A 12,432-nucleotide genomic window follows, 5' to 3' on the forward strand; every position below is an offset into this window, starting at 1 on the left:
TTCGAAAGTATGGGGCTACAGAAAGAAAACCTAAAGACTGAAATGTTTCCTGACCTTAACCAACACAGAAAACACAGGAAAAAAATGGTGTTATAAAAACTCCTGTTTAAAGTTTTAGCAATAAAAATAGTCGACTGAAATAACCATTAACTAGGAAGGTTATTCATTTTTTGATAAAGGAGATGTGTTTAACAGCACCAGAGGTTCTGTTTGACATTGTACAAAGGTTTTCATGCAAATGAAGTCTGTGCTGTTTTTTTATTGTGACAAACTTAATGATTACAAGCAAAAGATTAGATGTTCCTGGAGTGACTGAAATAAATAGATTTTTTAATTATTCAATCATTCCAAGACTTTAATGATGGATAAAGTCTTAACCAGCTTGAGCTTGTGTGGCTTGTCAATAAATAAAAATCAATGACCATATCTGTATCATTCATTAGATTTTTAATCCATATTGCTAGTTTACCCCAACTCTAAATTCTCACAGCTTCTTTATTCTCAAGCTCAGATTTGTGTTACGAAATAACATCTTACATCACCACTAATAAGCATGTTTTATCTGCAATAACAAGATGGAGCATGACCAGATTCCACCAAGGTCTTGTTATTTTAAAATGTCCAACATGAAGGCAGCCAAAAGTCTTTTTAAGCTGAGGGAACATGAAAAAGCAGACTACGTCAGTCCATATCAACGATAGCAGGGAGTCCAACTTCAACATCTCTCGACTCTGAGTTCTGCAGCTCTCTGCGAATCTCTGCTGAAATCTGAGGGTGTGTTTGGATCCGGAGCAGCTCCAGCAGCGCTTCCTTCTGCTCAGCAGCCAGGTCGGCCTTGCAGCGCTGGGCCAGGGTCAGGAGGCTCTGGTGCCACAGCACAGGAAGAACACGTTTTTCACTGCGGAAAGACAGGAAGTGGGCCACCAAGGCATCTAGGACACGGAAAGGCAGGGCGTACTTCTTGTCTAGCAGGAGACGCAGGAAAATGCTGTTGGCACCGTTGTACTCCATCTCTGCCAACTTAAGCATTGCCGCGCTGAAAGACGAGAACGATTAAACCAGTTATGCAACACTGACCTTGCATTGACTTACACAGATCACACGCTAAAGCGGTTTTCGGAGACAGTGGGTCTGATATGCGACACAATGAGACGGTGAGAAGCGGCGTGTGGACGTGAGGAAGACGCCTTACCTGGAGTGCAGCACCGGGATGGAGCATTTAGTTAGTATGCTTCCAATGATGATGGCTTCCCTCAGCGTACACGTCCCAGACTCGCATAACGGAATCAGTATACCTGCGTTCCAATAAAGGCACAAAATATTACATCAGTGCTCCAACGGAAAACAGAAAACAACTTAAAGCAGTAGAACGCAAAGCAAGTGGATCAAAAATAACACGAGATTAGGGCTGCTACTAACAATTATTTCAGTCATCAATTAATCGCACAAAGAAGTTGCCACATTCGATATTTTATAGACACGAGCATTTTTATGTACAATACTAGAAATGCATCAACAAATGCGAATAATTCAAACTCAATTCCAACTTCACATGAGAAAATAAATATTTTATTGCCTAAAATTTGATAACATAGCATTCCTATGGTAAGGTAGCGCAATTTTATTTATATAGCACATTTTCAGCAACAAGGCAATTCAAAGTGTTTTACATAAATAAAAACAAAAAGAACTCCACAATTTATACACTAATAGGAGTTTCCCTGGATGAACTAATAGAAAAGAAATGTAAAAGTATAAAACTACATATTGGTTCCCCACGTTTAATAAGAATAGATTAATTTAAACCGGATGAAGATAAAACCATGCTACTTGAGAAGATTTGGGAGGAACATATTTACATACAACTGTTTTTTATTGTAATTGGAAAATAAACTCTGGCTTAATTATTGATCTAAATATGTTGTTTTTTAGCCTTTATTTGAGTCTGTTTACTTTAGTTAAAAATTAATCGATTACTAAATTAGTTGACGATTATGTCAGTAATTCATTCGTCATGGTCAATCAGCCCTACACGAAATGTAAAGGCGCAGAAACACAGAGGAGCAGACCCTTAAAAACACTTTGCCTCATTTGTCACATTACAACCACAAACCTCAGAGAATTTTAGTCGTGCATAATTACGAAGTGGAAGAAGAAATATTTATTTTTTACAACTGGACGTCTTAAAAGGGTGGTGTGAATTTGTGTATAGACCCGTTTACCAACACCAGACGTCATGTAATGAGTAGACAAGAGTCCATCTGTGTTTGATTTATTATGGGTGTAAATCCAGCTGCTCTGTGAAGAACAGCATCACGGAGACAAAGTAAAACAAAATAAAGATCAGAGAGAAAGTTTCAATCAGGGTTAGGTTCCAAAACAACAACAACGACACAGCTGCACTGACAGGCTGGGTACGGAGAGCATTAATCAAAGAAACAGACAAGAGGAGCTTCAGAAAACAGAAGCTCAGGTGGGGAAACCTGTAGACATAACTAGCTGTGTATTTCACAAAAATGACCTTTGGGAACTTATAATTGGTTGACATATAGGGTTAGAAATATAAATTAATTATTATATTAACTAGTAGTTCTAACACAGAAAAAGCTAATAAAAGGTTGCACTTGTGAAGCTGGCTGTATTTAAAGCTATTAATACTAAAGCATTGACAAATATAAAAAGAACTTATGAGGGTAAATATTTCATTTTATGCTCATTTTACCTTCACAATGAGAGACTAAGTGGATAATTAGTTCATTTTTTACATTTTCTTAATCATAAGACGTAATTATTGGTATTTATACATTTTATTAATTTGAGGCCAACACCGCCACCTGGTGGTAATGACTCGCATAGTTTTTGTTGTTTTATTTATAGTTTATTTTCCCTCCCTCTATTATTTAGGACATGGATTGTTTTTGCGTAATCATCCCTTTCAAAGTGGAGCAACTTGCTGACACAAGAACCAACAGGATTAAAAGAAGACGAACTGTTCAACAGAGACACGAGTTCTGTTCTGACCCAGTTTAGTTGGACTGAGAAGCTCGTTATGCAGCATCAAGCAGTGGTGTCGTTTACTCAATAGGCAGCTGCTAATCCTCTCCCAGCGTCCCCCAGAATAAAATGTATAAATCTAGCACTAAATTTAGAAATGTGTCAGATCCCAGGGAGGGTGATATTTCTGCTCTGCGACAAGCTGTCAAATCCTTTCATTCATTTAATTCACCCACTTTGTTTCTGCAAAAGGCCATAAAAAACTGGATCTTGGCCCGGCCGGCAGCAGACATGAAACGAGGACCTACATAGCAATTACTGTTTACCAAGCAAAAAGCACAGATGGACTCTGAATATAAACCGTCCAGGAGCTTCAGCTTCAGGATGCATTTCACCGGCTGTTTTAGGAGAAGTTCAGATTGTTGCCCTGTTGTTAATAAATACGGCAGCAGCTCCTCCTTCACTGTAATCAGCGCTGTCTATGTCACGTTTACCCTGAAGGACAGCCTGTCCAAACTTGTGCTCCTGAATCATGTTTGCTTTGTGGTAGGGAGCGATATCCGGCTGAAAAACGCCACAGCCAACAGGGATTAAATGAAACAGGGTTACTTATGTAGAGGCTATGTGTTGAAGTGACATCCATGTGAGTGGGTGGGCTCCAGGTTTCTCAAGAGAACATTGCTCCAGCGTCAAACTGCCTCTGTTTACTTATCTTCTTCCCCATAGCGCCTCCAGGTGTCACGATTTACCCAAACACACACCCCGCCGTCAAAGTGATAAAAAACACGTGAGGAATCAGGTCAGGCCACCTTCGTTCATCGCGCCGTGGTCCAGTTCTGAAGTTCACTTGCCCATTCTTTGTTTTCATGGCTGGGGGTCAGCAGGAGCCCCCTGACTGATCCGCAGCCCCACGCACAACAGGCTGCGATGCCCTGCAGGCTTTGACGTCTATCTAAATGGGTCAGATTTTCCTCACAGGTCCATTAGTGAACGTTGACTGCATGACCTTGTCGCCGCATTACCAAGGTCACCGCAGCTCAACAAAAGCACCAAAAGTTATTTTAATTAGGGCTGCATCTAACGTTCATTTTAGTTATCAATTCATCTGACGATTAATCGGAAAAAATAATTGGCAATTCTGCAGATTTTTCATGTAGCAACTTTATCCTTTTTTTAAAAAAATATTAGAAATACATTAAAAGATGCAAATAAATAATTCAGTTTATTTTTTCAGTAAGAAAATAAAAACGTTACTGCCTGAAATGCAATAACAACATTCCTTCGGCGCACACTTGATCATTTGTAGCAAAGGACGCATCTAAAAGAATATCTCTAACATCAACATGTGAAAAGCTCAGTCCTTTCTACTTGATTTAAGACCAACACCGTGTAGGCCTGATCTGTTGATTATGTTTTGACTGACAAATTAATAACTGGATACCGAAAAAAATTTTTTTTTTTTTTACAGCATCTGAACCGGATGAAGCTAAAACGATGTGACTTTAGGATTTCCGTGTGGAACATATTTACAAAGTATTTTTTTTAATGTCTTAAATGTAAAATGTATACATATTTGTACAGTTTTAATTACTACACCGAATGTGTTGTTCTTTCAGCAAACACGGTCCAAAGGCGTGACTGTTGGGTTCATTTGCCTCTAATTTGTCCTTCAGGTGTGTGTCCCTGTGCTGGACTGGCATCCTGTCCAGGGTATACTCCACCTCTCGCCCAGTGACCGCTGGAGATAAGTCGGTACTATGGATGGATGAATGTCCACACCTCCACTTTGCTCTAACTTCTAATTCATAAACTGATTTTTAAGAACAGACTTGGTTTTAAGGCCAATCTCTGAGCCAACCTGTCAGCTCTGTGCATGCATCAATGCTGCAGCGACGAGCAGTTCACCACCATGCTTCTCCTAAGCCTTTCTGCAGCCCCTTTGCAGTCACATGCTGTTCTGATTTACTTTAGGCCAGCCAGACATGCAGCTTTCGTTATGTTGTAAGACCTTCCATTTAGTCGTTAGCAAACTCAGGATAGAGTCCCACCTTTAAACCACGCTCCTGGTTTGAACAGGGCCTTTTTCAGGGCGCTGTACAGGTGAAAGTTGAGTCGCTTGTACTCTGCGATGTCATCCCGGACTCTCGGCAGCAGCACCAGGTTGTAAAATCTCTGAGCCATTCGCTCTTTGAGATTGGAGGAAAATATCCTGAAACAACAAAGCGTTATTTTACCATTTTAAATCATCTTCCTCGGTTACCTCCACACTACTGAACTTTAACTGAAAATCAAAGAAGACAGATAAAACACCTGGTTGCTTGGTACATGGCAGCCGCAGTCCAGGACTCCGGATCGGTCAAATACAGAACCTGCTCCCAGTTTGAGAGCGCTGGTATTATTTTAAAAGCCTTTGGCAGCTTACCGCTGCGGTACCTTGACAACACCTGACAGAGAAGAAAAAAAAAACTACGAATTCAGTTTCAATTGTTTCTACATTTAACTCACATTTCTAAATAAAACAAACCTGCCACAGCCAAATCCAATAATATTAATATTGCTTCATGTTGCTATGATAATAAATGTGTGGAAAATTCTGCAGCTCTCTCATTAGTAGTTTGTTTTTGCACATTTCCATTTAAGTCAACATCTTTCTGCCAGAATATATTTAATGCAGAGTGCAGGAACAACGACGGTTCAAGTGGTGGAGGCTGAACAGTGTCATCAGGCAGAAACCAGAGCATCCAACAGTCAAAACTTTGCTTATTTATTAGACCGTTTTAATACTAGTGGACGGAGTTTGACAGGGCTGGATGGTCATGTTATGTAAATGTCTGCAGCATGGGACAAGCAGATGTTATGACAAATCGTCCATCGAGACATTTGTTGTTTATTGGTTCTATATAACTAAACTGAATTTAATTGAACTGGATGGGATGGAACAGGGTTTTAAGTAAAAGTCATAAATGTGATAGTATTGACTATGGAAATAAAGAAAATGCAATAAGTGTGGTAATTAAAATATGAATAGTTTGTGCTTAATAATTTTGCCCTAATTAAAAAATATTCTGTATCAACCAGCTGTACTGGTGGGCAAACTTTATGTCGTTGTTGTACTGCAGTCAGGGACTGAACAAAATCAGTCCAGGGGACACAAATTGTCCCCTGGCTGCACTTTGGTCACCCCAGGCCCTCACCCAATGGGTTTAGAAGAATGCAGGTGAACTCACCTTACTCACACCTTTGTACACCTCTATGATTCTGGGGTCCAGTTCGGGCATCGGGTGACCGGACACCTCAGACATCACTGTTCCAACCTCAGTCTGCTTCTCTGTGAGCTTTTCCATGATGATGTCCGCCAAGGTCCTTCTGCAACCATTGTAAAAACAAAACCAGCTCAGAACCGGAGGACAGGCATAACTTCACAGACAATCTACGTTAATCCCCACGGTTAGATTCAAAATGAATGCAGGTGGTTGCTTCTTACCTCACTGGAGGGTTCTTATTCATGAACATCTCAATGGCCTTTTCATCGTCGGCGTCCACAACAACTTCAGAGTCGCCTTCCGCATCGGCATCACCAGCACCTGCGTGTCCCAGTGCGGGCCACTCCTCATCCGAGTCCGCATCCTGAGAGTCGGGGCCTTTAATGGGATTACATGGAAATAACGAAACATTTAGGTCATCACAGTGAGCTCAGATCACACTTCCTGGTTGTTTTTCCATTTCAATATTCCACACTTTCCCAGACTCATATTTCTTCCAGCAGTTATAACGGCAGTCTGGACATTAGCGTACCAAGTATTTACTTAGTAAAGTTTTATTATCAGGACGTCATAAAACAACACGACATGAAAGATGAGCTTTGATTTGGAGGGCTCCATTTCAAAATCTATAACTTTAAATTCATCAAGTGTCAACTTGATATTCTGACATAAAACACTACTTTGGAGCATCTTTGTTTATTTGTAAAAATAAAATCTAAGACAAAAAGAGAGCCTTTCAAAAAGTGTACCTTTCAACAGTTTTTATTCACCTTTAACTTTGATCTGATTAAAGGGGGGTGAACAGATTGTTTCCTTACCACTTCCCAGGTCCACACAACTTTTGCTTATCTGAACCTTATCTGAATAGACTGAACCTCATGTTTGTAATCTGATCAAATGTGATAAAAGTTAAGTGTATATGGATAAATTTGCAAGGCAGTATACAAATACAGCAGATGAGCCTTTATGGTGAATTGAGGACATAGATAAATCAACTGAGTTGACAAAAACATGTCAAACACGCAGAATGAAGGGTACTTGAGCTTGTTTTCTTAGAGGATAAGTTAAAAATATCATTGATCACAAAATAGGTGCTTAATATTTCACTAAGTGTACAGTTTGCAGTTCAAAGTGTAAACTAAATTTGTCCATAAAAAATTCAACTGTAGAGTACAGAGACATTTTTACAAAAACTAAACAAATTACAACTATGATTAACTCTTCATTCAGTAAAACCGGCTTATTATTTTCTATGTTGTTTAAGTTTTTAAAGAAGAGCCAGCCAGCTATTAAAATAAAGCTTAAACCTCTCCACACTTACCGAGAACAGTGACTGGTGTCTTTTTCTTCTCCGGGGCCAGTCCATATTCAGTCTGCAGCTCTTCCTGTTGAATTCGGGCCTGCTGTAAGATCTTCCTAGACAATCGATCGTCTACGTACTGATCGTCGTTTTCTGAGCGGACGTCTCGCCCCTTCACCCGGCCTCGGGCTCGGATCGTGTCCGCCTGCAGGATCTGGTCGGCCAGCGCCACCGCCTCGACCGCTCCGCCGCCGCTCTTCTCTCCTCCTCCTTTGGATCTCTTTACTTTGGGCATCACTGCTTCGTAGCTCAGGCTGACACAATAATATAAGTGTTATATGTTAGCATTGGTAACTAAAAGTACACGCACACGTTTGGCAAACAGTGTAAACAGTCTGAAGCTCAACACGTGTGGAAGTCGACCTCAAAGGAAGTGACATAATTCACGACGTACAACATCCAGTTTAGTAAAAACAATTTTAAAAAACGTATCGAATAATTACTATAATGCAAGAATGCCCACTTAGTTTATCTGATGTAATTAACATATATATTATTGTTTAATTTTTTAAAAAACAGACGTTAATTTAGCTACATAATAATTATTGGATCGTTAATGACCCGGAAGTACTCAAAGCGAAACGACAAGGCAGGAGGAGAAAACGAAAAATATCAATGGGAGTAACTTGGTGAGTTCATAGTTGATGGTAATACCTATGTTTATTCTTTATATGGTTTAATCTGTGACTTCGCACATTTATTATCATTTATTATGTCTGTTTTGTTGTTTCGCTTTGGTGAATCAACACTAGATAAATAATATGGGATGTCTGGTAACAGAACTAGACCCTGCCTGGCATCCCACTACTTCCCCGTAAACATCCTCTGACTGTGGTGCTGTATTTACTGCAGTGTGTGTCCGGTTCCTGTGGCGGAGGGAAAGAGTGTGCAGCAGACTGTGGACATCCTGCATAAGAAACTGGAGCAGCTGGGTGCTGTGAAGCAGGGCAGCTTCTGTGTGGACTGTGAGACTTACCAGTCTACAGGAAATACAGGCGGTAAGGTTCAGCAATCTACCTCACCTTTGTGACGGAAAGGTTTATGCCTTGTGTCGTCGTCCATTTGAAGAACCCATTTGTTCCAAAGCTTTAACTTCCTGGTATCTTGAGATGTTGCTCCAATATTCCTGCGTTATGTTCGTTCCTGATGATTCAATGTATTTTAGGTGCACCAGTCCCTCCTGCCGCAAACTCCCAAATAAGATGATGTTGCCACTTTCACACTTCACAGTTGAGCTGATATTCTCAGGCTTGAGAGAGATAACCCCTTTTTCCTCCTAATGTGACAAAACTCACATTGTAATGATGTCAGACCACAAATTAAAGTCTTTGTCTCTCTGAGTGTACTGAACTGTAATATGTGGTACGGGATTTGATTCATTGTGTATGACACTCCAGACTTTCCCTTGCTGTTTATATGAAATCATTCATCTTTATGGACACTGTTATAAGAACAATGAAGGAAACAGTTTGGCACTTCTTAATAGTGGCATATTAAATTACAATAGAGAAAATAATATGAAAATGCATACAAAATACACTACATACAGCAAATATATGTTTAAAGTGCAGTCCAAAGCCTATTGTTGATCTTTACTGCTTTGGGTGAACTTTATATTTGCATATAATTGTCTGAACAGAAGAACATAAAACTTTCAAGCCTCTTGAAATTGTCCCCAAAAGTAATTTTCCATAATGTCACCTTTAAATCAGGTGGAAAAAATCAGTAGGAAAATATCTAACATGCTGGGCAGTGGGCATTGAAGAGCAGGACTGAAAAACAATGCCATAAATATATTAGTTTTTATTGTATATGTAAACCTCTGCATAATGTGATACGTTTTAATATATTTTAGCCTACTTCATGTTGTTAGTCAAGTTAAGTTTAAATGAATGGCACTAGTTTTTTTCATTTAAGTTGAAGTTAATTTGAATAGCTCTTTTTCAGATTACAATACTCAATAGTGCTTTGACTTAATCTTAAAATGTAAAAACCTACAATTCTCACCAAAGTGACTCTGTTGCTTAACTTTGCAAAGCTTTCTGCATTTCTATAAAGTCAGTGTTGCCTTCCTGTTCCAGGTCAGCCCTCCAAACTCTTATATGTGATGCACAACTCTGAGGTTCCCCTGAGCTGCATGGCTCTGTTTGAGGGAGGACCCTGCCTGACAGCAGACGCAAACTTTGACGTCCTCATGGTGAAGCTGAAAAGTCATTTCCAGAACGCCAAGGGACACAAAGTGGAGTGCCGTGGCTCAAGATATCGCTACTGTGACTTCTTGATCAAAGTCGGCGCTGTCACAATGAGCTCCAGCGCCAGGGGGATATCTGTGGAGGTGTGGCCACGGTTTGATATTAGAAGCAAGAGAAGAGCTGCACCTTCTCAGTCTGTCAGTTTTAACTGTGGGTTTGTTTCTCACAGGTAGAATATTGTCCCTGTGTGGTACCAGGGGACTGCTGGAACCTCATGAGGGAGTTCATGCAGTCCTTTCTTGGCAACAACGTTCCAGAACTTCCAACCGTGTTTGCTGCCAAACCTGAGGGTCTCTTCGCTCCAGCGGACTGTGTTGACACCATGACTCAGTACCTGGAGCTGTTCAACAAACTTCGTAAATTACAGATCCCTCCAAGTAATGTGCGTTGAGTCTGCAGCATAGTTTTTTTTATTTTTTATTACTGTGTTCATATGTTTGTTCTGGTCCCATGGATCAGTCTGACGGCTTAAGAGTTGTTGCAAGCCTGCTGTTCATTTAGCTGTAGCTTCAACTGTGCATTAATCTCCCTAACTTGCTGAAAGCCTTTTGTAATAAAATAATTTAAAAAAACACTTAATATTAAAAAGTATCTAGAGTCTATGTTTTTACTTTTATGCTCATTTTTCAACATCCTGATGAAAGATGAGTGTATTAAATACTAATACACAAGCAAGGTTCTTCATAATATGATAGAAAAAGTCTATATTTTTATACAAGCAATATAAATAATTTGGGTGTTTTGTTTTTTTTAATTACTATAACAAAGCAGAGACAATATTACTATAATGAAACTTCAAAAACCTTAATGGTTGGTCACATTTGAGCGATCTTCTAGAAAGACTGAAACTGATAATAAGTTAGGGGTAATTATAGGTTTAAAAATAGATGAATAGACTTTAAGTACAGATCTATGACAGTATTATATTTTTTACAAATGTAGTTTTGATTAAAACATTGTTTTCTACTATTTAATTTCAACATAAACAATGACAGAATTCAAAAGAACGGATATCCCTTGTCATTCAGTAGGAAAATTTAGGTTTACCAGCAGCAAGTTGAAGGCAAAAGGAAGAATGCATATTCACACAAAGGTAAAAGATATGTTGTAAATTTAAAAAAGAAAAATAATGTGTGTTAATTAAAACTGCACATTAAAAGAAATGTGTAACTGAGTATGATAATTTAAGGAATTGTTCAACATGTGCATGTAATGGTGGCATCTGTGTTTTTGTACAGTGAAGTAAATAAGCTGGTTAAAATAATTTGAAACTGGAACAAAAATAGGATGGACTTTCTTAAATTTCCCCAGAGGGACAGAATATTTTAGTGATTCAAATCTGTTTGCTGTGATTGTGTACACCACCCTCGTACAAGTATTTATACCACTGTTATCTGTTCTTATTCTTTATGTTAGTCTAAAAGCTAAATTAATTTTATTGGTGTTTCATTCATCCATCCATTTTCTTTACACCCTTGTCCCCTAGTGGGGCCGGGAGGGTTGCTGGTGCCTATCTCCAGCTAACGTTCCGGGCGAGAGGCGGGGTACACCCTGGACAGGTCGCCAGTCTGTCGCAGGGCAACACAGAGACACACACTCACACCTAGGGGCAATTTGGAGAGGCCAATTAACCTGACATGTTTTTGGACTGTGGGAGGAAACCGGAGAAAACCCATGCATGCACAGGGAGAACATGGAAACTCCATGCAGAAAGACCGGGGCCGGGAATCGAACCCAGAACCTTCTTGCTGCAAGGCAACAGCTCTACCAACTGCGCCAAATAGATAAAAATAAACCAATACACAACTGTGTAAACAAAGGAGAAGAATAGTTTGCAATTTCTTTATTACCTTTGCACATCTAGAGACAAAAATGATCAGTTTTTCTATACAAACTAGCTGTTCTTCAGTCAGCATTAACGGGCAACGACAGAACAGCAAGTTTAAATCTCTTATTAATGCTCTTATTTTGTCAGTTTCGTTCGATGGACAATACTCTGTCTTTTTAAATTTGTAATTATGCCATACTCTTTGACCATCACTTTAAAATGTTCAAACTTTGTATTTTATAACCTAAGACCTGTATAGTTAACCTGTAAGGCAGCTTTATTTATACTAAGATTAAATTATAGCGTGACAAAAACTAAAAAATATATTAAAAAAAAATAAAAAGAGCATGAATGCTTCTGTAAAAGGCAGTCTGTGGGATAAACTACTGATCGTCTAAAGTAGTTGCTGTTCTTGTGAGAACAGGAAACTTTTCTTGCTGCAGGCAGCAGCTTTGTGCTGGTGTCACTTTTTGTGTCAACTTCAACTACAATCACTCGCAGTGGGCTTTAGGAGAAATCACCTCCAGCGCAGATTAAAATCTACATTACCTCTCTCCGCTCTCTGCATTTTATTAGATTAATTTCAACCATCTGACACCCGGGCCACACGGTTTATTATGAGGGGAACCGGAGTCAGGTAGCCGTTCTTTTCGCCCGAGCTTCGGGTTATTGTTCCATGTGGCCTCGGTGGGTGGACGGAAGTACGGCCCATCCTGCCGCCTGTTGTTCAGCTTC

The 12,432-nt window shown here is 39.5% G+C and overlaps 2 protein-coding genes across 2 annotated transcripts; one reads left to right on the top strand and one right to left on the bottom strand.

Annotated features, from left to right (window-relative positions):
* Positions 1-244: 244 nt before the first annotated feature.
* Positions 245-8,002, bottom strand: bysl (bystin-like). Its single transcript, XM_007570367.2, has 7 exons — positions 7,579-8,002; positions 6,479-6,635; positions 6,222-6,360; positions 5,305-5,438; positions 5,043-5,203; positions 1,193-1,295; positions 245-1,036 (listed from the first exon to the last, which is right to left on the bottom strand). The coding sequence occupies exons 1-7, from the start codon at positions 7,850-7,852 to the stop codon at positions 682-684; spliced, it is 1,323 nt and encodes a 440-aa protein (XP_007570429.1). The 5' UTR covers positions 7,853-8,002; the 3' UTR covers positions 245-681.
* A 136-nt stretch (positions 8,003-8,138) lies between these two features.
* Positions 8,139-10,460, top strand: med20 (mediator complex subunit 20). Its single transcript, XM_007570368.2, has 4 exons — positions 8,139-8,246; positions 8,470-8,615; positions 9,699-9,952; positions 10,039-10,460. The coding sequence occupies exons 1-4, from the start codon at positions 8,233-8,235 to the stop codon at positions 10,258-10,260; spliced, it is 636 nt and encodes a 211-aa protein (XP_007570430.1). The 5' UTR covers positions 8,139-8,232; the 3' UTR covers positions 10,261-10,460.
* The last annotated feature ends 1,972 nt before the right edge of the window (positions 10,461-12,432 follow it).

The sequence above is a fragment of the Poecilia formosa genome, unplaced genomic scaffold (assembly GCF_000485575.1).
Source record: "Poecilia formosa unplaced genomic scaffold, Poecilia_formosa-5.1.2 Scaffold260, whole genome shotgun sequence".
NCBI classification, from domain to species: Eukaryota; Metazoa; Chordata; class Actinopteri; order Cyprinodontiformes; family Poeciliidae; genus Poecilia; species Poecilia formosa.